A 25,445-nucleotide genomic window follows, 5' to 3' on the forward strand; every position below is an offset into this window, starting at 1 on the left:
TTTTTGGGCACAGTAAAAAGCAGTGTTTTTTTTTTTGGCAGCATTGGAAACGCTATTTTTTCAAGTATTTTTAAGATAAATGAATATAAAAGTAAAAATGTAAATTAAGAAAAAGTATTACTTTATCAGTTTCAAACAAATACTCAGGCACTAGTTAAGCAACTGAGGAAATAAATTGGACAGTCAATACATCAATTTGCGACTTTTCTCATGTCATGTTTGACGAATATTATAAAATTTAAAGAGATAAGCGTATTGAAAGTCCTAAAATTTATCTTGAAAGTATAGTTGAGTTATAAAACTTTCGAAAACTGCAATCAAGTCTAAAACTTGTCACGGAAGTGGAATTAAGTCCTAAAACTTATCGAGATTGTATAATCAAGTCCTAAAATTTGTCCACGTTTTGTCATAAGTGTACCGGTTTGGGGTAAATTTGTCACGGATGTATTAGTTTGGAGTTGAAAGATCAAATGTATAGCAATATATGAAAAGTAGTTTCTTATTGGATTTGGTTATGCACTCCAACTTACACTATCGGGGTGTGGTTGATACTTTCTATAAACAGGAAGATACGAGGTCCTGTCAAAGGGAAAAAGAAAAAAAGAGAACAAAAAAAATGAAAAATTAAAAAATTATTAAAATGTTATTTAAAAATGTTCATGTTAGCAACAATTTCCTATCAAAATTGGCTGGACGGACTAAATTAGCACAAATGCAAAAGGTTTAGGACTCAATTAGCAAAAAAAAAAAGTTGATGACTGAATTGACACGATTGTAATAGGTTTATAATTTTTCTTGTAATTAGACCATTTTTAAAAAAGTCGAGACTACGAGAAATTTGACTGAGTTTTTTTATTAGAGCTTCCCTTATTGAGGTAACGTGACGATATCCACTACTGTGTTTTGGTTATGCTATATCCTAGCATTAACTAGTGACTACTAAACAATGATGACTCTTGCTATTTTCTTTTCCCGGTGACAACGACAATATAAATTTTGCTATGGCAGATATTCAAGGGAGAAGTTTTGATATTCTTGATCAAAATTCATCTACTCTTTGTTATGGTGAAGGGGTGTCGCAGCAAAGGAGTATGACCTGAAGCAAATAATAGCATGGCTGTCTTCTTGAAAAATAGCAATCCCGACAATTTTGTTTTTGAAAATTATACCATATTTTGATATGTACGTGCAAAAAATTGAATCAAGGACATCAGATGGAAAAATTATGGCCAATCAAAGTTTGACCAAATTATTAAACCATTTGAAATGCTTGAGGTTTAGAGATTTCTAATCATCTATGTTACATTGATTCAATCACGGCAATTGGACTTTTAACGAAGAAAATATCATGGCCGTCTGTTTGATCTAATTCTTTGAAATTCGCGATCCCAACACTTTTTTTAAATCGAATCGTATCTTGAAATAATTGGGTCACAAATTTTCCGTAGATGCAAAAATTGAGTTAATGGGATGTCGGACGGAAAATTATGCCCTACTCTTCCTAATTTGATGATTTGAGATGTTTGATCTCGTGAAGTTTAGAGTTTTCTAATCATCTAAATTACTTGGGTTCAATTACGGCGATCGGATTTTTAATTGAAAAAATGTCATGACCGGCCGTTTGATTTGATTCTTGGAAATTCGAGATCCTAAACTTTTTTTTTAATACGAAATGCATTTTGAAATAATTGGGTCATGGACTTTTCGTAGGTGCTAAAATCGACTTTTCAAAAATTTTCGCAATTAGATGATTTGAAATACTTTACACAAATATAATACTTGTCTTCTAACCCTTTTGGTGCTGCACAACCTTTATTATAGAAGTCTTTTAGCTACGTCTGAGATCGATAGATGATTAAATATTTTTCGATTGAACATTTTTATAGGCCGAGTAATGGAATGGAACTTATGAGAGTACCTTATGTTGGTTTCAAGTCATATTTTGAAGCATAAGTCATGCAAAGAGTTTACTTTAGGTAGAATAATTTTGTTTATGCATATGCAGAATTAACTTAGCTTGCCTCCCTTAATAAGGTAGGGCTTGGGTGAAGTATATTTCTCTTTTGCACTTTATATGTTTCGTGATAATATGTGAATGAAGAGCCTGAAACTGGCGCCTTGAGAGAAATACAGCTTCTCCATTCCATGTGCTTATGTCCTCTAAGAATTATTATAAAAAACAGAGTTCTGCAAATTGGAGTTCTATTATCTGACACAATTTATGCGCGGTTATCTTAGCTTTGTGATTCTTGCTTTTACGGCCTTTGGCCTTAAGTGAGTGACCTTGACTACTTTGCTTGATGGATGTGTTATAAACCAGACACTGCCAAATAGCGGGGATGAAATTTGGAGAAGGCTTTGCGGGCATATATTTGCAGGGCCAAGGAACCTGTCAATATCCCACATCAGTTCAATCTTCTCTTCATCAAGACTGTGATTTGATTGGATTCCAAAAGATTAAAATAAATATCCTCCTCGGAAATTGCCCCAGCCTTAGCCACCCACCCACCTTTTGCCCACATCCCAGTACGGAATTGTTGCACGTGTCCTCCCAGCTCCTCAGTATTCGTTACGCCTCACCCTTTCCTCCTCTGTCCACACCCCTCTAAAAGCCCTACAATCTTACCCTTATGAAAGTGCCTCACTTCCCTCTTAAAAGCCTGGTCCTCCCACAATAAATCCTAAAACTTATTCCCACTTGAAACTCTTGCGCTGAAGTCCTCTTCAAAACTCTCAAAAAAGCCACCGCAAACACGCCGTGTTGACCTAAAGCTGCGTCTCGGGCCTCGAAAGCTCTCTCACGGACCGACAAAAAGTCCTCTGTCAAGGTCCCTACAATCCCAAATATCGTGCTCCCTTTTTTTCGCCGCCCTTGTCTTCCTTTTTAGAAAGCATGGTTGCGGACTCGATCCTCCCCACTTTTCTCCTCCTTTTCGGACTTCTAAAGTGCACTTATCCCTTACTTTAATATAAGATTTGGGAGTTCACAGTTGTCTAAGAGAATTTTTGGGCTAGTCTTTGCCATGCATGAGTTACCTGAATCTCCTCGGAAATTGCACTTGCCTTAGTCGTATATTCTTTGAAAAGGAGTTGGAAGCAGAGATGCGTCTTTGCGGATATAAAGAAAGATGGGAAGGTTGTGGAGTCCTTTATGCCATGATTATCTCTTCGAACATGTAAATTTCTGTTGAAAGAGGACACTTTTTTTTTTGGAGTTCAGATCTAGTTTCCTTAAACCTTCTACCATTTGCCCATATGGTTAGGCTTGGCTCAACGATTCATTAGGGTTGTGAAATTTGGGAGCCGTACATCCATCAAAACTATCATCTCAGTACATATTTGTTAGGAACGGAAACATTTTGCATCGCATTTGGCAAATTGCACTGATTTACAAACTTTGGTTATCTTACAATGTCGAATGCTTAGTAGCAATGCCATCGATCGATTTCATGGGTGCGAGTGGGTAGGATACATTCGATCGAAATCTTCCTTCGTGTCTGCCGCGACGCAAACGGAACTCCGGTCGACGGATTTGCAAAGGACGTCCCTACCTCCTCAGTAGAACAAACCGAATGCCTAGCAATGGTGGAAACCCTCATATTTCTCTCCTCACGCGCGGATGAAAATAAGATTTGGGAGTTCACAGTTGTCTAAGAGAATTTTTTGGGCTAGTCTTTGCCATGCATGAGGTACCTGATCGAAATCAAAGTCGTATATTCTTTGAAAAGGAGTTGGAAGCAGAGATGCGTCTTTGCGGATATAAAGAAAGATGGGAAGGTTGTTGAGTCCTTTATGCCATGATTATCTCTTCGAACATGTAAATTTCTGTGGAAAGAGGACACTTTTTTTTTTGGAGTTCAGATCTAGTTTCCTTAAACCTTCTACCATTTGCCCATATGGTTAGGCTTGGCTCAACGATTCATTAGGGTTGTGAAATTCGGGAGCCGTACATCCATCAAAACTATCGTCTCAGTACATATTTGTTAGGAACGGGAAACATTTTTCATCGCATTTGGCAAATTGCACTGATTTACAAACTTTGGTTATCTTACAATGTCGAATGCTTAGTAGAAATGCCATCGTTCGATTCGATTTCACCAAGTGGCTAATACAAAAAAAAGAAATCTTCCTTCTTCATGATCCGTGTGACCCAGAAGGAAAAAAATTACAGCAACTTCAGTCTCATTACCATGTTTTATCACATCTATTATGTCTACTTGAGTAAATAAGTTTATTGGCGATTCTCTATAGATGGCAATAACTGCATTAATCGATTGCAATCTCTATTATTTCGAGACGAATTTCACAAATCACTTAGTCAAAATCATAGCGAAATTAAAAAAAAGAAAGAGAAAGAAATTTAACGTTGCGGAGTCAAAATTCAATGGGTAAAATATCAATCTCATATTTTAAAATATAAAGGAACAAAAAAAAAAATAATAATCAAATGCAACAAATTTTAGGACTTTTGTCCTAATTGTCCCCGTTTTTTTCACAAAGGAGGAGGAGAACGCGACTTCTTTCTTCGCAAACGGAGCTTCCTTAATCCTTTAGTCGTTCAGGTTCCTTCCCCCGTCGTCGTCGTCTCTCTCGCCGCCGCCGCCGCCGCCGCCGCCGGAGAAGATGCACGGCCGGCCTCGGACGGCGCCGAAGCCGGAGGATGCGGCGGCGTCAGCCGCCAAGGCTCAGAAGCTGAGAGCTCTTCAGTCCCAGTTCCTCTCTTATCACCACGGCCGCATGTACGCACTCTCTCTCTCTCTCTCCCTCTCTCGCCGACTTTCTGCTCTGTCCTCGGTGGCGAGATCGGAAACCGCCGTCGCGGCACGAACGGAACGATCTCTCTCGATCGGGTTTTGGCGAGTTGATTGTGATGCGATGTCGCTCGCAGATACACGAAGGAGGCTCTCGACGCCAGCGCGAAGCTCCTGGAGGTCAATCCCGAGTACTACACCGGTTGGAATTACAGGAAGCTCGCGGTCGAGCACCGCGTCAAGGAGTCCGAATCTTCCGCGGAATCTGTGAGATCCGTCTTCGACGAGGAACTCAAAATGGTGCGTTTTCCTGTCGTTCTGAGCTTTTAGGATGTTTCGAGGGGATCCGAAGTGGTCCTGCTGCTTGTTCCGCATCTGAGTTTTTTCGTTGCTGCTTCGAGGCTTAGGTTGATGCCTCAGGATTTCGCCTTTTGAGGTTAATTCTTAGCGTAGTGCTTTAGCTATTCATAGCTTTTGTGGGGTTGTTTGAGGCTGTAAAGTTTTGCCGCTATTAGGGATCAGGATTGCAGAATTTGTCTCTTGCTCAATCTTCAATGAGATTGTCTTCTCTTGCTAGCCCTAGGAGCAGAGTCTACATATTCCTTGCCTCTTTGGCTTTCCTCAGATTGAGCTATATTTGTGGGTATTTCTCGACAGTGCGTGACTTGGATGTGTGTGGATTGTTTTTGTAGGTCGAGAATGCGCTGAGACAGAACTTTAAATCTTATGGAGCATGGCATCATCGAAAATGGGTGTTGAGCAAAGGTCATTCATCCTTAGATCATGAATTACGGCTTTTGGATCGGTTTCAGAAGGCCGATCCTCGAAATTTCCACGCATGGAATTACAGGAGGTGGCAAATTTCATTCTGCAGGATATGTAAATCATGATAAGTGCGTCACTCTTATTTTCTCTTCTTTCAAAATTTATTGCCAGATTTGTGGCAGCGCTGCTGGGCAGATCCACGGAGGATGAGCTGCAGTATACAGAAGATTTGATAGGAAACAATTTCAGTAATTACTCTGCTTGGCATAATCGTAGGTATGCTTGTGAGGTCTCCGCGCTGCATATGCTGATTGTTGTCAATTACACTGCTAGGAAGGTCATTTATGGACTTATTATGGACTTTTACTGGAAGTGTAATATAATGAATGGTGGCATCACTTGTTTTAGCTGACTATTTCTCCAAAATTCTTAGGAATTTGTCTCTTTTGTGATAGGGACTGTGTCACTCCCTTGCACTTCATATGAGTTAGGAAATTATAAGAATGTCAAGTTATTAGGGCGGTTGTTTTTTGAGTTTAACAATGTGATCCTCAAAATTAACCCCTCAGTTTATTCTTCTTGTTGTGCATCTACCATGTGGAAGTTTCTCTGCCTTTTATGCAAATTAGAGTGAGAAAAACAATTGTAAGTTGATTTTAATTGCATTTTTCCAAACTCATGACCTCATTTCTCACCTGGCAAGAGATTTTTGCAGTATGCTATTGTCAGAGATACTGAAGAGAAAGGAACAAGAGTCATCTTCTCAAGATATCATAAGCAAGGAGTATGAGTTTGTACTCAATGCATTATATACTGACCCTGACGATCAAAGTGGTTGGTTTTACCATCTTTGGCTTCTTGATCAAACATTCAAAGTCAAGGCTCCTTTGCTTGTGTCTTCTTGGCCTGTTCCTGGATCTGAACTCATTGTGTCAGGAAATGTGTCCCCTGGTGATCATCCTTTGACCTCATTCTCCGAGTTTACTGTTGCTTTGGAAAGATTTCCTGTTGTCCTGTATTTCAATCAGACTGTTGAAGGTGTAAACTCATCAACAGTTACCATTCAATGTACATTTGTTCAGAATGAAGATGTTACATGGAAGCCACTTTCACCGCAGAATTCTCGGGCTTCCAAAGTTTGGGTTGGATATCTTGATTTATCTGGTGTAGATCATCATTCTTCAGCACCCCACACTATTGAGGTTAAGCTTGGACATCATCAGGGCATCAACTCTTCAAATGGTCTACAGCTTAGTGTTCCTTTTGATTTATCGTTTACAGTAAGTGTAAAGTCCTTGGAAACCCAATCTTCTAAAGATGAGAAAGTGGCGTGGGAGGAGGACAAGTTTTATGCTTGTGAAACGCATTTGCAAGTAGCCATTCCAAGTCTTTGTTATGATGGAATAGCAGTGGAGAATACGTACAAGCCAACGACTTCAGATTGGCAGATTGAAACTATCACTGAAGAGATAAGTCAAATTAGAAACTTGTTGGCCATCTCAGATAGGTAAATCCGATCCCAAAGCTGGAAAGTTGTGCCTCTGATCAGGAACCAACTCTGATTAACTAATAAACTGTCTATTATGCTTGTTCCATTTTTCAGCAAAATTGGGAAAATCACACTGGCAAGACTGTTGATGGCTCATGATGCAATGTCATCTCCATATGCTACGAAAACTGTTCATGCTGAAGAAGTTCTTGGGTTATACAGTGAGCTGATGAAGTTGGACCCATCTCACTCTCAATACTATAAGGATGAGAGAAGCTTAGTTTTGTTGCAACAGGTAACGTACTCTTTCTTGAAATAGATATTCCAGGAAAAGCATGTCTTTTCTTAATCAGTGATGGGAGACTGCACATGCATTTGGATCTTTGAAATGACTGGTTTTAAAACGATGACCTACTTTTGTGTCTGTCATTGCCTCATTGCTTATGTGATACTTCATTGCAGAAGTCAAAAGGCAAGAAGCTTGAGTTCGTTGGTATTTATTATATTCTAGGACAATAAGTTTCCCCTGTCAACTATTTCGATTCTCATACTTTTTCAATCGTCACCAAGGTGGGTTTAACATGTTTCTAGCATATGAATTGGTGTTTCCCCAGGATATATCTTATATTGTGAAGTGCCACCATTGTTTGCACTTTATTAGGCAATAAATTTAATTTTTTTCATATGATAAAAATTTCACAATAGCATTTGGGAGGTGTGCGCATGTCAATGAGACTGTTGTTTGAATGTCAACGAGGATTACCCCATTGTTCCGTGCTACTGTGAATGAGAATGAAATGAGCTAAGATTAACATCTTTATAATTCTTTAAATGATACTGCAGCTGCTTTCCAGCAGGGGGATGCTGTTGAGACACTGCTTTTACTACGGAGGCATCACTTCGTCCAGTACTCATGGACCCATATGTCTACGTCTGAATAATCAGTCAATATCTCGAATGGGATCATTTGATAAATTGTTATGGGTTCAAATGCTAGATCTTAGTGACAATGAACTCCATTCAATTGAAGGTAAGATATTTTCTGGAGTTTCTATTTTTTACCTTTTATTTTATTTTTATTTTTTTGGGGGGTGGTGGTGTGGTTGGGCCTAATTTTTGTTTGCTTAGTTGACATAGGTGACATATTCATTTATCTTTTTGTGCAGGCCACCCATATTTGATTACTTTATTCAGCTTTTACAGTAATATGTGTGGTTTAATTGACCTACAATTTTTTTTTCCTGGGGACCTATTCAGAGGCAAAATAACACAAGCGATTTCATATTAGCACAGCCTATCATAGGTGTAAATATCTGCTGAAGTTCATTGTTATGAAGTTAATATATCCCTTGCTTGTGTTTTCCCATCTACACGAGCCAGGGTGAGTGCATTCATTATGTCTACAGTCCTCCGCCCATGAAATCAGTGGTTGATCACTCTTACTCAGCACTTGTGTGGGTTAGCTACTGAGCCAGTACTTGTGCTTAGGTTATACTGGGTCAAAATTTTGTAGCCGTTCAACAATTCAAATTGTGTGGGCTATTCAGGTTTCCTTATCTTATTGAAGTGTGTAAAGAAAAAATAAGAGTTAGTTTTGCGCTGGTTCTGTTTCAGGACTGGAGGCTATGCAGCTTCTTCATTGGTTGAACCTGGGAAGAAACAAACTGCGGAGTTTCACTGCGCTGGGTCCTTTGAGATGTCTAAAATCCTTGAAGGTGCTGAATATTTCTCACAATGAGATAGGGTTACATTCTATAGACACCACACGCTACTCGTGCTCTGCTTCTCCCCTGTCCCATAATGGAGAAATTATTTGGAATGGTGATGAATTTTCCCCCGAAAATGCCGATGTGACAAACTATTGGGAAGCTTTTATGGTGTTCAAAAGTTTGGAGTTGACACAATTAGATATTGTAGGAAATGCAGTCGCCAATGAAAAGTTCAAGTCATTTTTGCTGAAGGTTCTGCCAAAGCTACAGTTTCTGGATGGTCAGAATTTGCATTGATACTCAATTTACTCAGTTACTGACTTTCTTGCCTTTGCCCCTCTTTTCTCTAGGGCTAGTGCATCTGCCGATCTCTTTGTTCTTTACTGCGACTCATGGGGACTTTGCATTTGTAATCCAAACATACCTTCTTCGTTTCCTTTTGGCCATTTACCTTCTGTGTCAGACATTTATTCCCACGATATGCTGATTTCTACGCAGGGGTGTGTTCAGTGACGAAATTCAACAATTCAAACATTTTATAAGGGGAGAAAGATTACAGCATATTGTGCGGTCGTCTTGGTGATGGATAATTTGTTTACTATCAAAGAAATGTAGATAGATGATAGCTCATGACTACAGGATTAATGAAGAGGGCGGACATCTTCTCACCTTGTGAGTGTTGGTAATTCTGTGCCTTGAATCAGGGAATGCCGCCATCGCTGGATGAAAATTGAATAATTTTGTAACTTCACAAAAACGGCAACCAGTCAAATGTGCGAGACACCAGTTCAACTGACGCATAAGAGTCGTCAGTCAAAGAAGGTGATTGAACAGGAGGACAAAATTGGGTTGCCTCAAGATAACTGATAAACGAAGGCAATGGAATGCACCAGCTACCAGGGCAGGTGACCAACCCAACTCTGATGCTGCTTCTGGGGAGTTAAAATTCACTATGACATAAGAATCAAAGTGAGTTGACAGATAACTCTTCACAGACGTCAAAAGTCCGAACTCTCTTTCAATGATCGAACCCTCCTCGAATAATAACAGCGAGCGGTACTACTCTAGTAATGGAAGAGCTCTCTTTCACCATTTTGTGTGCAAATGACGTCTCAAACTTGAGAACCGACACATCTTCATAGAAAGCAACTCAAAATAGCCATTAAAGCTGTCCGGGGACCCAAAACAGAAGAGAGCAATGTGAGAATGTCATTGCTCTTTCAACGACATTCCATGAAAATTCGGTTTGAGTCGTTTGACCACTGATTCATTTAGCCAACGACTCCTGATGCTCGAGTGCCAGCAAGGGAAAATTGGACGCTCACCGTCCAAAAGCCAAAACAAAGCAACGGCTATGCAGAAGAATTGACCAGAACTTCCAGCTACTCTTGCAGTGTTTTACCTCATGGTGTTGATCGGGATGCTGAGGTACAGATCGTTTCAAAGACTTCTTTCCATGGCATGACGAGTGTGGTGCCAGATTTCCAGAGGTTCATAAATTCTTCAGGAATTGTACGAAAATTTTCCTAGTATTGAAGTTAAGATGATAGAAATGGAGTAAATTTGGAGCGAGTCATCCAGCTCTCATCGTGAGAAACTTTTTGCATCTTTCAATTTTTGAAAAAGCGAAAGGAGATCGAGCGAACTTTTTTTTTGCATACCTACACCTGCCGCGTGCTATATCAAACAGCACCAGCCTTTTCAAGCCATATAAAGATGAGGAAGAAGCAGAAAACATAGAAAAGAAGCTGCACGATATCCAGAAAGGCAGAAGGAAGCTGCCAGCAACTGGAAGGAACGTATGTAGGGAAGTTTTCAACTTTGCAACATCTAAAGGTGGCTAAAACATATCCCAGAAAATTGTAGGTGCTTCACCCATGATGAGAGAGAAATCAATAATTTCTTAATGCGTAACTATAGCATCAAACTCATCAACCAGCAGATGAAGGTGTCTTAAGTTATATCTGCTAATCTATTCCCGATGCTGGAGTTTCGTTGGTGAACTTCCAATTCCACTGCAACTAAAACATACAAATACCTCTCTATTCCAGATAATTGAGATAACTCTAATGTCAGTCATAACTAACACTGACCAATTCTTCAGATAATAGTTGTATATAACTAATATCGTAAAGCAAAATTGCCCATGTTTCGTTATCAAAGACTTGGCTGTTATCCAGGGAGGTAGACATGCAGAGGTAAGAGGCAAATATGCTTTAAACCATCCCCAATAAGAACATAGCAGGATCCGATCAAGCAAAAATACAGAGATAACAGGCAAACAATTACACCACCCGAAAACATTTGACGAGTGTATATCCTATTCCCCTATTATACTACTGATGGATGAAAGTAATTCATTAAATCAGAGATCAACAGTTTCCACACAGATGCCATACTGCTGAGACCTCAGAGAATGGTCCATGACCTTATGCGCTGAAGAACAATTGCACAACCTGCAAAAGCAGATGCTAAAAATGACATTGTCATGTCATATTCCAATGCAAGTTCCAGTTTTCACACTAAGAAATAACGTGAGTTGCCTCAGGGTGTGTAAAACATGTTGATTGACATTTAGCCATCCGCAAGGGAAGAGAACTGTGAACGTGGAATGTCATATTAACTACGCAGCACCTCTCCTTTCCGTCTCCGTTAGTGGACTACCTTAATATCTTTCTTGTGGGAATTGGGCAAGCTAAAAGGTATATGCTTGTCATTTTGCAACTCACAAGTTTGATATCTGAAGGTTAGTGGAATTGAGTGAATCCAACAATCTTAATACCATATGTTTTACACATGCCCAATCAACTTCTGTGGCTCTTGACATGCTCTGGGTGCGGATATGAGGAGATTGCTTTCAGTCTTGACAAAATCACGACGATCAATTCAATTACCAATCTTAGGACAAATCGGCCTCATATGATTAAGCTCAAGTCTCGAAATTTTCAACTGCATAAGAACAAGTAAGCATTCGTATGGCACGTTTGTCAAAATTAAGTGAAACAAGAAACAATGCATCTCTAAAGGCTTCTTCCTGAAATTGAGATCATCGATGTAAATTTGAGTAAGGACTGGGGAGTCGGATAGAACAGACAGGTCCCTGCTTTTTTTCCACAGGCAGCAAGTTACTAGACAAATTCACAGTAATTCCCCAATTATTTAGTAGGTAGTCAATAAGGATGGCAAGACATGGAGGACTTCAACTCAAAAAACAAGCTGCAATTTGTCTTGCTTCTCTGTGCAGACATGATAAAAACTGATAATTGGCAGCCAAAAAGAGGTGGACTTTCCAGTTCCAAGCTCACATGTGAGTGTAACTATACTTCTCAGAAGCTATAAGTCGCAACTCTCGTGTGTTGATGACAACAATGAAAGCTTCATGCGGCAGCAAATGATAAACAATCTCATTGAAAAGCAAAACTTTATCCATTCATTAGCGCTGCAATACAATTCAATTACGCCCAAAACTAACCACTTTGCAAACTCAAAGTGTAGCCCCTCCTTCATTACAGCAGAGAAGAGAACCCAACAGAACAGAGAGATTACAGTCAATAAGAACCACGCGTTGCAAAAGACAACTATGAGCCTAACCGGTCAAGAGCCTCTCGAGCGGCGGCGAGCGTCGGCTCCATCTCAAGAGCCTCCTCGTAAGCCTTCGCAGCCTCCTCGTTCGATTTCTTGGCCTCGTGGCACTGCCCCAACAGCAACAGCGCCTTGGCGCTGCGGCTCAGCTTCACGGCCTGAGTCACGTCCTCGATGGCCGAGTTGACCCGCCCGCGCCGGCTCAGCGCGAACTTCAGCTCGGCCCTCCGGAACAGCGCGTCCCCCCTCTCCCGATCGCTCAGCGACTTGGCGGCCAGGGGGGAGAGGGCCACGTCGAGCGAGTCGAGGGCGGAGGTCCGGAACCCCTGCAGGTCCAGGGCCAGGGCCTTGAGGATGTGGGACGCGGCGTCGCGGGGGTCCAGGAGGATGGCGGCGTCGGCCTCGGCGGCGGCGTCCTTGGCGAGGGCGGAGGCGGCGGAGCGGGAGGGGGCCGATCTGGCCTGGCCCAGGAGCTGGGCGCCGCGGACGAAGTGCTGCTTGGCGCGGAGGCCCTTGCGGCTGCGGAAGCGGAGCTTGGAGAGGAACTTCTGGGGGATGTCGTGCATCGCGAGGAACATGAAGACGGTGACGAGCATGATGCCCGCCTGCAGGAGGATGTCGTACCACATCTTCGCTCTCTCCGATCGGGGCGAATCTCTCTCGTCCGGCGGCGACTGCTGCTGCTGCTGGTGCTGCTGGTGCGAGAGCGATCGCGGTCGGGGAAGAGATCGATGGGAGTCGGTCAAGTTCGTCGCCTTCTGGAGAGAAGCGATACTAATAGAGGAGGGAAGGAGAAAGGTCCACGCAGTCAACAATGGCCGTCCCGTGTCGCTTCTCAACCGAAAAGTAGCCACGGCGACGTCGAAGAAGCATCCTTTCGAGACGACGGTATAGACTAGACCGACGGTAACGGAATGCGCTATGCAAAGCAATGACCAACTCTTTTTTCTTTTTTTCTTTCTCGTTCTTTTTTTTTTTAAAGTTGGTGGGGCCCAACCTTTTCTATTGGCGCGGCAAATCATCCTTCGATTTTTGTTTTTTTCCTTTTTTTTTTTAACAACCGTTTCGACTTCTTAACCGAAAGTGTGCTGTTGCTAGCTCGGCGGTCAATCCCTTTGTAGCTTGGAGGCGTGGGAATTGTCGCAGTTATTCACCGTTCAACAGAAACCCCGCCCTAGACACAAGAACATGGATGTAATAAGAAAGATCAGATCTACTTGCGATAATTGATTTGTGAACTCAAATTCCACTTCGTTTTTTCCATACTTTGCGAATGGAGCCTTCAATTTCATTTCAATCAATCAAATTTTCGTATGGAGCCCAGCTAAAATTACATTTGACCAGCTAAATCTACGTTTGGCCGGGTGACGAGCTAACGATGACCGAAGATTAAGTTGCCCACCTCAGGATTATTTGGGACAAGATTTAAACTGGGGACTTTTTTGAGAAATTTCCCCAATTCCGGTACTCTATTTGAGAAAATTGAATTTATAATGGTTTCGAAAATGCACGTCCTGTTAGGATGGCAATCAGCTGATCCGCTGTCTACTGTTCATTGACCGTTGTGAAGTGAACCGCATCCACAACTCACTCACAGTCACAGGCCAACAGAAATTACCATGTTGCTAAACCAAGCCAAACTACAAAAATATCGGCTGAAAGCAGCTTATCATCGAATTAGAATACAAACAAGTACCTAAGCGTTGATCGATCAAGAATCTAAAGTACAGCTTGCATATAAAAAAAAGCTTGCTTGTGGGAAAAGCTTGAACCCCAGAGAACCATATGAATTAAATAAAAATGCATATGGCACTTGTTCTCACCCGAGGCATTTGTCGTGGATCGATTTGTAGACTTTGAGTAACAGCTAGGCCGATATTTACAGTCGCCTAAAACCAAAATGTATGGAGTCCAGGAAATGCCCAGGATCGGAGCTACTGCACCTATTAGACATAGCCCGGATTCAATTGGTCTTCAAGATACAAAAAATACTTAAAGCTTCTGTGTGGTCCCACTTCCCATTTGGATGAACTGCGCAGGAGACTTCAACAGCTTCTTCAGCGAGTTGACGATGCTGGCAAAAGATGGGCGCTGAGCAGGATCGCTGTCAAGGAAATAACCAAATGTTTAGACCGACAACAGTAAGCAGCGTAAGGTAAATCAGGTAGACACCAAGAAATTATTGGATGTTTCCAGCCAAACAATACTGGTTGTTTCCAACCAACGACATTGAGATGAACCGCCTTGCAAGACAACAAAAGTGAAAGGGAAGGAAAAAAGAAATAAAGTTACAGTATGGCAAAGTTTTTCTCTGTTTTCGCCAGGAAAGCATTTAGAGGCATTGCACAGATATGTATGTGCACACGCACTATTCTCCCAAATCAAAGTGATAAGGACATGAACCGACATTCTACTATGAAAGACGTTCGTCCGGTGCCCTCAACTAATTGCTCAATTATATATTTCTTCCCTCTTTATCATCTTGCGTCTGTATTCCTTCCATGATCTCGAGTCCATTTCCACTCAACTCAAAAAGTTGGCATCTCTAGTTACACCCAGTCCATTACTGGGGCTAAGTTCAGCTCACTCTGAGAATGTCTGGTGACCTAGTAGAATATTCAGGAGGACCGATTGTAGCCTGGCCATGGGATTCGGCACATGTATGTGTAGATGGTGAGCACATGGTGTGGCGGGCGGCCTCAGCCGTAACTCTTATACTAATAATGGCAGCACTATGTAGAATTTACAAGCTTGGGGAATGAACAAAATAAACTCGTGTATGTGTAATGCAGAAGTCTGAAATCAAGCAAGTTGATTCTTAAAAACCAAACAGGGACACTTTACCTAACACATCCATCGGGACAAAAAAAAAGTTCTATTAAGAAATTAACCCTCCCAACAAATATATTCATATTTATATGATGTATGAGCCAGGAAGTTTAGGATGTGCTAGTGTCTATTATTCTTAGGGGCAGGCTTCATTCTGCCTAACACTGAGCATTTTCAGGCACAGAAAACCACATTGATCTCTCTCTCTCTCTCTCTCTCTGTGAGTCCAATGAACATCGAGCTCTTTGTACAAAATGGAAAAGGAAAATCAAAAGGCTTAAAGCTCTTACTCAGCCCAGCAAGATTCCATCAAGGAAGCCAGTATAGAGGAGGTATTCTGTGGAATAGCTAGTCTTCTGTTCTGGAAAGCAACAGCCCCGACGACCTGCAGGTTTGCACCATCAAAACCAATCAAAAAGAAATCAAACAAATGAAGAAAGAGAGGCTTCACGACATCTACATTCCTATAAATGTTGAGCGGTGGCAATGAAGAATGCCATAACCAAAACAAAGGGATGGAAAGAAGATATAGAGGAGTGAACCACCGAACTAGCAGTCCATGGATATAAATATTCTGTTAATACCTGGGCAGGGCTAAGTCCACTCCAAGGTTGTTGCATTGTCACAAGTTCCCATAAAATCACTCCAAAAGAATAAACATCGGATTTCTCATTTGAACGCTCACCCCGAAGAAATTCCGGAGCCATCCACTCGGGCTGAAAATAAAAGCAAGAGAGTCATACTCTATTGATATGCTAAGAAGTACATTCACAACCTACAAAGTTTTCCATACAAGTATGATTCGAGGAAGAAACAGGAAAAACCAACAATCACAAGAGAAAGCTAGACAATGTGAATCAGTCATTAACTCCTCACTGGGAAATGGAGAAACTCTTAATGTAATTGAAGCATAAGTCAAAAACACGCCCTTCTTAAACAATTTCTGGAGGATAAAGAAATGGATTTGCATCTCTTGAAATAAATATTTCAATGGTTTAAAATTTTTCTTGTTCCAGCTAGAGCTGAATGGAACAGCTTAATCAACTGATATAATTCATTTACAAACGCAAGCAATACATGATGCTTTCTACTATCTTATTATTTTTAATCTGCCTAAAAGAGCATTCTTTCCCTGATCTTCTTATGTTTATGACTAGTAGATATAAAGGCAATATATAATGGACAAGAAATGCAACAGAAATGGAAACCAACATGTGAACGATGCAGGCATGTGCGTGCATGCTTAAGTGCGTTCCTCTGTGTGCATGTGTGCACTGGGCACAGATGTGTGTGTGTGTGTGTGTGTGTGTGTGTGTGTGTGAGAGAGAGAGAGAGAGAGAGAGAGAGAGACTCACTGTTCCTGCAACAGATTTTGATGATATGAACGTGTTTGCTTTAAATCTAGACAAGCCAAAATCAGCTACCTGCAAATCCAAATAAGAGGTTAGAAGTAAACCACCAGTTGGAACTTTAAAATTGGAAGAACGATGATAAATTTGGACGATTACCTTCACTGTCCAGTTTTTATCAACCAGCAGATTTGGAGACTTTAGATCCCAGTGAACAATGGGAGGACTCAAATTATGGAGATAATTTAACCCCTTGGCCTGTTATAAAACATGATGGTGAGTTATTGCCCCAGAAAGCTTCAAAGAAGTGGAAGCAAGATTTTACATATAATACAGACCACATCCAATGCCATTCGTAACCGCCTTCTTTGATCCAGCATTTCCCCAGAAGCCGGTCTGTGGATAAGACGATAGAGACTACCCCTGCTCCGCAACATAAGAATCATGAGATGATAAATGACAAAAACTACTTCAGATGGATTGCGCGAAGCCAAAATAAGTAGAAACAGTAGATTACCTAGGAAGGTACTCTGTCACTATTGACAGATTCGGATGCTTTGTGACCGCTCCCATGAAAAGAACCACATTTGGATGCCGCACACGTTTCATTATTGCAACCTTAAAGATGCAGATACACAAATCTTAGTTTAGGGATGATGAAAGCAGATTTGTTTTAGGATTGCTTAGAAAACATACATACTGATTTTGAAAATAACACCTTTGCATAATGCATATAGATTATTACCATACAGGTATTCCTTGGAGACACATGCATCAACTGGTAAAAATGAAGAGATAAAGCAATTCAAACAATCAAGATAAAAGATAAAACACGAGCAATTCTCCCTAACTCACACTTTGAAATTGTCGTTGCGACTACATGGCTTACTTTTTTCTCGCAATTAGTTTAATATGCAATTTTAAAACTTCCATATAACCGAGAATTTCATGATTGCAACTTGAACTGACTTCACCCTTTCGGAATTAAACTACTTGGAGATCTTTGAATGCTTATTTTTTACCATATCTTAGTGAAAATCTTCAATTCTGAAACTTCCATGAAGTAATTTATCAAGTCAAGATTGCAACCCGGAATGTCTGCATCCTTTTCAACTTGAACAACTCAGAGAGCTGTGAAACCAGTGCAAGATGAATATTCTAATCTAAACTAGGATAAAAGCTACCTAACAAAAATGAATTTGCATAGGAACAAAAACATTGAATTGTCCAAAGTCCTACAAAATATGGAGTGTAAAAAAATATTTCTATGGGTTGCTTTCAATTCAAGAATTTTAACTTCAAAAGGTAGAACCAGGAGAGAAAAAACATTAACAGCCACACGATGCAGACCCAGTCTGCGAAATATGCAGAAAGTTTTTGACCAAAAAGAAGAAGAAATATGCAGAAAGTTTAAACCACTCTTACTTTCACCCTTGGATCTAATCAACCTCAGAAATCCAGAACTGGAGCATGCACTCTCAAATGAATTTAAAATGAATATTGAGGAAGAGAAAGAAAATGAGAGCAATAGAAAGAGCAACAATAATGGAAAAAGACACTCCACTCATAGAGGATGACAGTTTGTCATGAAGACATTAATTAAACAACAAAAAAGCAAAGGTGAGACAACAGATGTGAAAGGTACTTACCTCTCGTAGAAACTCCTTCAACTGATCATCATGAAAATCCTGCAATGTTAGAACCTTGACAGCAACATCCTGCATTGTATGAGTTGAATCACTATGTGAAGCCAGTTGAGGGCTTGGCTTTCATAAACTGGCCCAGTTCGTTATGGTGTCTCTGCCTAAAACCATTTGGCTCGTTGGAAATTTTTAATAGACTTACGTTTACTATTTATCATAATTTCTCTAGTTTAGAAACAATATTGGTCCTGACCTGATAGGATAGCACCGCACATGCTCCAAGAACAGGATCATCAGTGATTAAATTAAAAAATTCAAGTTCCTAAAACTTGCTGAAACTCTAGATTTCGCAATTGCAGTTCTAACCTAAATAATATGATAAGCACCGACTTCTTCAGCTAAAAAAGAACGAAATAAAAATCTATAGAACTTATGAGCACAACAATCACAGGATGCAATGTTCTGTTAGGCAATCAGCATTTTAAGAATAATAATTGTGTAGAGCATAGCAATAAGAATAACAATTGAGTAGAGGATTGCAACTCCTAGCAGCATCAACTATAAATAGCCTTAACAAAATAAAGCTCTATATGAAGATAGGGACACTGACCGATCCATGCCACTCTGCCCGATGTACAGTCCCAAAGGAGCCTGCAAGCCAATCAAAGTATCTTTATTCATGCTACATTTAAGTAACCGAAAATTGCAGTGTGAACAAGAAGAAAGAGAGCCAATACCAGCGCCAACACGTTCCTTAATATGCAACTCTTCCCACGAGATCTCGAGCCAATCCATTGCAAGCGAAGGTTCAAGATTCACATATCTTGGAACAGTAATTGCAGCAAAGTTGCCTCTACTCTCCAACTCCTCCAAATCCAACTGACTGGAGAGACTTAAATTAAGTTGCTTGGTTGTGTCCTTGGCACTTTGCTTTCCAGCTATAGTGATCTCTTTTCTGTAAGTTTTGTGCATGATATATTTTCCCTGAACTTGCTTAGGAGAATCAGTTGTTGATGCTCCAGTTGAAGCATCCAGAACTTCAGAAACGTTTAACTGGAGAGAGGATTGTACTGGATTATCGTAAATGCAACAATTTATATTATGTTTCAACTCCAAAGGCATTGCTGATCTTTCTGCTCCGGAAAAAGTCATCTCCCCTTTATCACCTTCTTCCCAAATGCCTGTAAGAGATTAACAGTGCAGTTTTAATTTTCTTAAAGCGACTGTAGCTTTTATAATGCGTAACGTGCAGTGGGTTGATATTAACATCAATCAAAAGATGTTGCCAAGGTGAGTTATGATTGTCACGTTTAATGTCCATTTGAAAAGCAAGACCGCAACAACAGTACTAAAATAAAAGGGAATAACTCCACGGAGCACATCAGGAACAAGAACCAGCGGTGAGAAAATGCAACACAAATTTCATCATCTAAGGGTGTGTTTGTTTGAGTGAAAGAGTTTTCCGCGAATTAGTTTTTTGAACTTTCACCCATTTGATTTGCCAAAAATGATCAGTCAACGAAAAACCATTTATGGCCAAAGAAAATATGCAAGCTTAAAGTTAGGAAAATAAATTCCCTAACTAGAAAAGGGGACAACATTTTCCTGGAAAAGGATTTCCCGGAAAGCATTTCCTTTTATCATGAAGTTTTCCCCAAAACAAACACAACCTAAGTAGTAGAGGAAAGGAAGGGGGATGGATGCTGTCAGGGTTACTATCTGAACCAAATTAAAGACTTCACCTGCATATGAAAAGTACAGAATTTAAACTTGAATGATTTCATCATGTCCAACAGTTATTTCAGCCTGCTCACAACCATTAGAAACAAGAAAGAAGAATGATCGTCTGTTTTTTCTATACTTCTGACATTTGAAATCAAACAGAAGCTTCTCAAGGAAATAGTTATAAGAAGAAATGAGAGACGACCCTGTTGATGTAATTAACTCTTTACCGAGGCCCTAGACCTGAGGTTGAAGTCTCACCCTTCAACCTGCCCCACCTTTTTTTGCGGTCAGACAACTACCTTAGTAGTACCGTAAAAAGACACAAAGATCTGAAGTTTAACTAATCACAAAGGCACAAATATTTAGTTGATTGAGTAGAGCAATTTGTTCGGTTACTCAGAGAGGGAGAAAAGCCAAAATAAAATCGATGAAAGTAACCAGCAGGTTAATAAATTTCACTCCACAGATGCTCTCTAATATTATCTATATTACGAAAATGTTTATCCACTTCCTTAATATGTTCATACATCCTTCAAGATTTCGTTCATTGAATATAAATATGGTAAGTTCAAAGTATTCAGAACTGTAGACCTGAATGGGAATCTTCAGGAGGACCACATCGCTCAGAGCTTAAAATTTGACATGATGAGGCTTCGTCCACATAAGGTTGTTGAAAATCTCTCAGATGAGGAATTTGGAATAGTGACGGCATCAAAGAAAAAAAGTACCCATTGATTGATGAATCAGGACCATGGACATTTCCTGGTTCCCCGACAAGATCAACCACATATTCCCTGTAAGAAGAAACAGAAACCACAATAACCAAACTTCAATGGGAGCAAAAGTTGAAAAATCAATTTTTAAACACTTGCAATGCCTCAACCGATACATAAGCCACTTAATACTTTAGGAATTAAAGACATCAACAAAGAACTACTTTCAAATCAAGCTGCATCTCAGCTACTTCAGGTTTCATTCAGACATTCAATTGTTTATTTAATGTTCCACATTCAACAAACAGCGGTATAACATCAATGGAAGGATACCAATCGTTGAACAGATAAGAGTTCATGACCCATGAACTACAAACTATAATGATGACATATGTAGAAGAAATAATCATCCAATGGACAACAGTGGAAACCACTAAAATGGTTTTAACGAGTTAAAGGTTCAAACCAAAGTCATTCTTATGATATCCATTTAACAGGAAGAAATCGAGGAAGTATCTTTCAGTCGGATAAATTACCTAGATAATTTCGTTTCATCTTCAATTTTGACAAGACAAGATGACTGATGATCTGTCGTACAATACATGCAACCTCGAGCTATCCGACATGGCAACCCAATGTCATCCGCCAATTTCTGCATGTGCAATAGCCGTTGTTATGTATGTGAAATCAAATACATATCCTTACAACTAAACGCCAGGCCCAATCATCTCTGCACCGCAATAAAATACAAAGTAGAGAGAAAAACAGACAGAGAGAGGGAGGAGGGAGGAAGGGACCGCTTTTGTCTTGATTAATTTCACGAAAGTGTATAGCTAAAAGAGACCCTGGTAAACAGGCTCTAAATTATCTTATATTTCCCACTGATACAAGCATCTATATAGCGCATCAATTGTGCACTTAAATAGTACAGGAAGTTAAAATTACATATGCTTCTATCCTCTTTTCTTAGTGATGACCTCAAAGAAGTATTCAAAAGGTCATGATCTAGCAGAGATGTAACTCAAAAAGTTTAAGTAATATATCCTAAAACTCCCAATGCAGAGTTAAACTGCAATATTTATGTCTAATTAAACGATGCTTCCCTAGAATGAAAAGAAGAGTTTCTCCCTGAAATTACCCATTGTGAACTGCATGTCATTTAACGATTTGTTGAATTAGCTGGACCACGCTTCAAGTAACTCCACTAACAGCCTCCAACTGTTTCATCGTCCTAACCAACTGTTCTACCCTCATGACCGTCACTTAGTACCTCCCTATACATCGTAAGTCTATTGCATATTGGCTCGAACTCTCCAACAATCATTAATGGCAGTAAAAATCAACAAGTAGGGTGTCTAAGTTTCGATAACCTTATTTGTGATGTAAATTGAATAGTATTTTCCGAGAGTAGTCATATGTGGCTATCATAGCAGATTCCTACTTTTTTTCTTGTGGCACAATAGTGCTCTTGACTTGTTACAATTAAAATGCTCTTGTTACATAGAAGCCGTGGCAGTGATTTCAGAAAGCATCCTCTGAATATTTTGCTTCAGGAAAACCATGTTAAGAGATCTGCCAAATGCAATCTTTTCTCATGCAATATGTCAAGATCAGTGCAACTTTGTAGCGATAAAGAATAGTATCTTTAGCAAACACACTTCTACCATGAAAGTTCTATGAGGACAATGAAATTGTATATATTCTAAATAGGACTTACAAATAAAGAATCCTCCTTACCTTGAAAAGGATGGCTCGATGTCTACAGAGACCCATAGACAGGCTACCAATGGGAAGAACTATACACTTATTGAAGTCCTTCAATCTCTTGCTAACCACTTTCCAGCGCTTGTGGAGATCACCTTGCTCCACTGGGAAATTTCCCCTATATAATTCAACAGACTTTTACAGACTAAACATTAGAGAAGCTTAAAATGGCTCAATCTTGACAGTGCCATGCTCTCTTCCAAGGAAGTGTTGCCTTCGATGAACAAAATCACTTAATTAGATGACAGCAATGGAGAAGGTTCAGACATACCCCATTGAGATGGCAACAAGCTTGCCTAGTCTCTTAACCAGGACTAAAGTATTCTCTGAATCAGAAAACAGTTCTCGTGCTTTATCTTCCAACTCCTTAAGACGTGAATCCCCGCGTTTATCAATAAGAACAACCTCCATAGCAGACTCGCCATGTTCCACCTCTTGAAGCGACATCAATGATGGAAGCCTTCTTCCCTCCTCTAAGTCGTTGCACATTACCCACAAATATGGATTCATGCCCAATATGTTATAGAACCCATCAGATATTTTGTCGGCATATGATAAGCACCCACTAACCTGGAACAAGCAAAAGATCATATCCATCGTGAGGTTTGACATTGAATTTAAGTTGTTCAACTTTAACCCAAGTCTAAATAACAATTGAAGAGTAATCAAGCATTTGATTACTTGAATGAAAGCGGTGGACCCCAAGTTCAGAAGCCTTGACCTGGATTCATTACAATGTGCATGTAAAAAGATGAAGTTTATCTCATATGAAAGACTCGACTAGTAAGGTGATGCATACCACCCCCTCCTAAGACCAAATTGATAAGTATATTGCGACGAAGCAAATTGTTTCATTTAAATTGCTTCTTAAATTAGCTTGGAACTGAAGATATATCAAGCACATGCATAATCTTCAAAAAAAGTTCTGGAAAAAAAAACAGCAAGGGCCAAGCATACCCAGAGACGATACGAGACGGTCTCTGCATTGGTACAGTCCTCGAGCGCGCTCGTTTGCAGAAGCGCGGGCTCAAGAGAAAAGCTCGCTTGCGAAGTCACTCTCCTAGCGAGAGTGAGTTGCAGGTAATAGCTCTCTTTGGCTCTCTCAGCCAAGCTCTTCTTACCACGCTCCTCCTCCTCCTCCTGCCTCGGCCGAGTTGACTCGATTTGCAAAAGCGAATCCTTAACATCACTCGACGCATTCCCGTCCAAAGTCGTCCCCGAGAAAAAGCTCGCTGCATAGCTACTCCCGCTCGATAGCCTCGGCAACGACACCTGCCGGTCGAAGTTCCGGTCGACGCTCCGGTCCTCGATAGCGTCCGCGACGGCGACCTCGATCGGGACCGGGGCCGGCTCTGCCGGCGTCGGAGGCAACAGAGGCTCGCGGTCGTAGTCGTCGCTGGAGGAAAACCTCGATTTCACGTGACAAGGTGACGACAAAGATCTGATCTTCTCTCCTTTTCTCTCAACAAACAAGTCGCAAAAAGTCGCGAGCTGATGCTTTTTGCTCTTGTGTTGCTTGCGGTTGAAATTGACTGTCTCGCCCGTGAAGAGATCGGCTACAGGTGGATACTTCGCGACCGTGCTCTTCGAGACCGACTTGCCGTCGCTTTCGATGCTAAAGCTGTCCCTAATGGCACCGCTGTTGACGATGCTCGCGAAGCCCGCGGACGTGGTGGTGGCGGACGAGTTGATGTTCTGCTTCTCGTGATCCGACAGCTGCTTGTTGGAAGATGCATCGCATCCTCCCTGATGTTGATGCGGGCGGTCCGGGAATTGCCTCGGGAAGAAGTAAGTCGTCCTGTGAGGCATCCTTTTTCCCTCACGAGCCTCACGAGATTCAGAAGATCAGTAGTCAACACTCAACACACCCGTCTCTCTCGCTCGCGGCGACCCCGCACGGTCGAACCTAACCTGCAATGGCGACGAGGAATCCGTTCGAGCGATCGAGGCCGCACGCGAAGCGCCAACACGCGGTTCCGATGGAAGAACGGTACGTGTTTTTCCCAAAAGCTTCGACTGACCTCTCGGGGAGCTGGCGCCGAGCCGGACAACGGCGGGCGAGAGCGATCGCGACAGTCCGAGTGCCGAGCCGTCCCCTCGGCGATTGCACCGCCGCTCGAAAAGCGCCGGAGACGATGGAGCCGCGCCCTCGCTCGGAGCCGGACGAACGGACCTAGAGCGACGCGGCCATTTGCGGCGAGGAGCGACAGCGAGCGCGATCTCTGAGATTTTCGGAGCGCGGCCTCCGGCGGGAGAGAGCGGACGAGAAAAGAGGAGGAAGACGGGGATGGGAGGTAGTGTTGGTGTTGCCGCGAGCTAGCTTTCGTCTCTGTTCTCGTTGTGGAGAGCGCACGTAATGGTTACGGCGCGAGCCGTTGCGACACGTAAGAGTTGGGAGGGCGGGGGCGGGGGAGGGGTGCGCAGTGCGCACTTTTTTTTTGAGGGGAGGCGTTTTTTGTGGGGGTGGTGATGAGTTAAGCTGGGGGTGGGTTGGGAGTGGGGAGGGGGGCGATTAGAATATTGGGAGTTAAATACGGTTGGGACTCGGCGAGGAAACGGGGCCGATGATCCGCTGGGAAAAGCGGAGGGGCGCCGCGAAATGTCGTGATTGCCCCCTCGGAGAGATCTCTCTACCCCCGCCCTCCCTCGTTGATGGCAGGTGGTTTTTTAATTATGGACGTATAAATCCTCTTGCCCCCCCCCCGCCACACGATGCTCCTTCTCGTACCTTAATAGACCTTAGTTAATTCGTAAGAATGGAGATTTTATGGGAAAAGTATTAAAAAAGTTCTAAACATATGACATTGGTATCAATTCGGTTGCTAATATTTCAATAGAGCCAATTTAGTTCTAAACATTTTTCACATTGATGCAGATTCAATCCATCATGCCAATTTAGGCCGGAAATTATTAAGGTAGGATTGTCGGTATCCACGTTAATGATTTCTAACCTAAATTGACTGGATGAATTGAATTGATACCTTCAAGACTAAATTGGCATAATCTAAAGATTTAGGAATAAATAGGTATCGATGTAATAAATTTATTACGTTTTTTTGTACTTTTCCCGAGATTTTATTGACAGTAGAGATTCGCGGAGAGGTATCGAGTGGAGCATCGGACGGT

The 25,445-nt window shown here is 41.3% G+C and overlaps 3 protein-coding genes across 4 annotated transcripts; 1 reads left to right on the forward strand and 2 right to left on the reverse strand.

Annotated features, from left to right (window-relative positions):
- Positions 1–4,524: 4,524 nt before the first annotated feature.
- Positions 4,525–9,150, forward strand: LOC115675858 (geranylgeranyl transferase type-2 subunit alpha 1). Of its 2 annotated transcripts, XM_030598640.2 has the most exons (8): positions 4,525–4,739; positions 4,889–5,051; positions 5,444–5,604; positions 5,688–5,792; positions 6,232–7,023; positions 7,120–7,300; positions 7,849–8,035; positions 8,620–9,150. In XM_030598640.2, the coding sequence occupies exons 1-8, from the start codon at positions 4,624–4,626 to the stop codon at positions 9,009–9,011; spliced, it is 2,097 nt and encodes a 698-aa protein (XP_030454500.2). In that variant the 5' UTR covers positions 4,525–4,623; the 3' UTR covers positions 9,012–9,150. The 2 variants fall into 2 exon arrangements, with proteins under 2 accessions (XP_030454500.2, XP_056173076.1); XM_056317101.1 differs by lacking the exon at positions 4,525–4,739 and having other exon boundaries at positions 5,010–5,051; positions 5,444–5,516.
- Positions 9,151–11,079: 1,929 nt separating this feature from the next.
- LOC115675938 (uncharacterized) lies at positions 11,080–12,925 on the reverse strand. The gene is made up of 2 exons (XM_030598756.2): positions 12,306–12,925; positions 11,080–11,170 (listed from the first exon to the last, which is right to left on the reverse strand). Exons 1-2 carry the CDS (start codon positions 12,923–12,925, stop codon positions 11,080–11,082), a joined length of 711 nt encoding a protein of 236 aa, XP_030454616.2.
- A 1,124-nt stretch (positions 12,926–14,049) lies between these two features.
- On the reverse strand, positions 14,050–24,630 carry LOC115675892 (serine/threonine-protein kinase CTR1). The gene is made up of 15 exons (XM_030598684.2): positions 23,277–24,630; positions 22,591–22,889; positions 22,293–22,437; positions 21,092–21,207; positions 20,434–20,636; positions 18,855–19,298; positions 18,728–18,768; positions 18,124–18,192; positions 16,992–17,092; positions 16,813–16,897; positions 16,634–16,732; positions 16,481–16,549; positions 15,710–15,841; positions 15,416–15,510; positions 14,050–14,400 (listed from the first exon to the last, which is right to left on the reverse strand). Exons 1-15 carry the CDS (start codon positions 24,126–24,128, stop codon positions 14,289–14,291), a joined length of 2,862 nt encoding a protein of 953 aa, XP_030454544.1. The 5' UTR covers positions 24,129–24,630; the 3' UTR covers positions 14,050–14,288.
- Positions 24,631–25,445: the final 815 nt, after the last annotated feature.

This window comes from Syzygium oleosum, unplaced genomic scaffold (genome assembly GCF_021117445.2).
Source record: "Syzygium oleosum isolate NSW1041296 unplaced genomic scaffold, Sole_v2.1 Sole_v2.13, whole genome shotgun sequence".
Classification (NCBI taxonomy): domain Eukaryota; kingdom Viridiplantae; phylum Streptophyta; class Magnoliopsida; order Myrtales; family Myrtaceae; genus Syzygium; species Syzygium oleosum.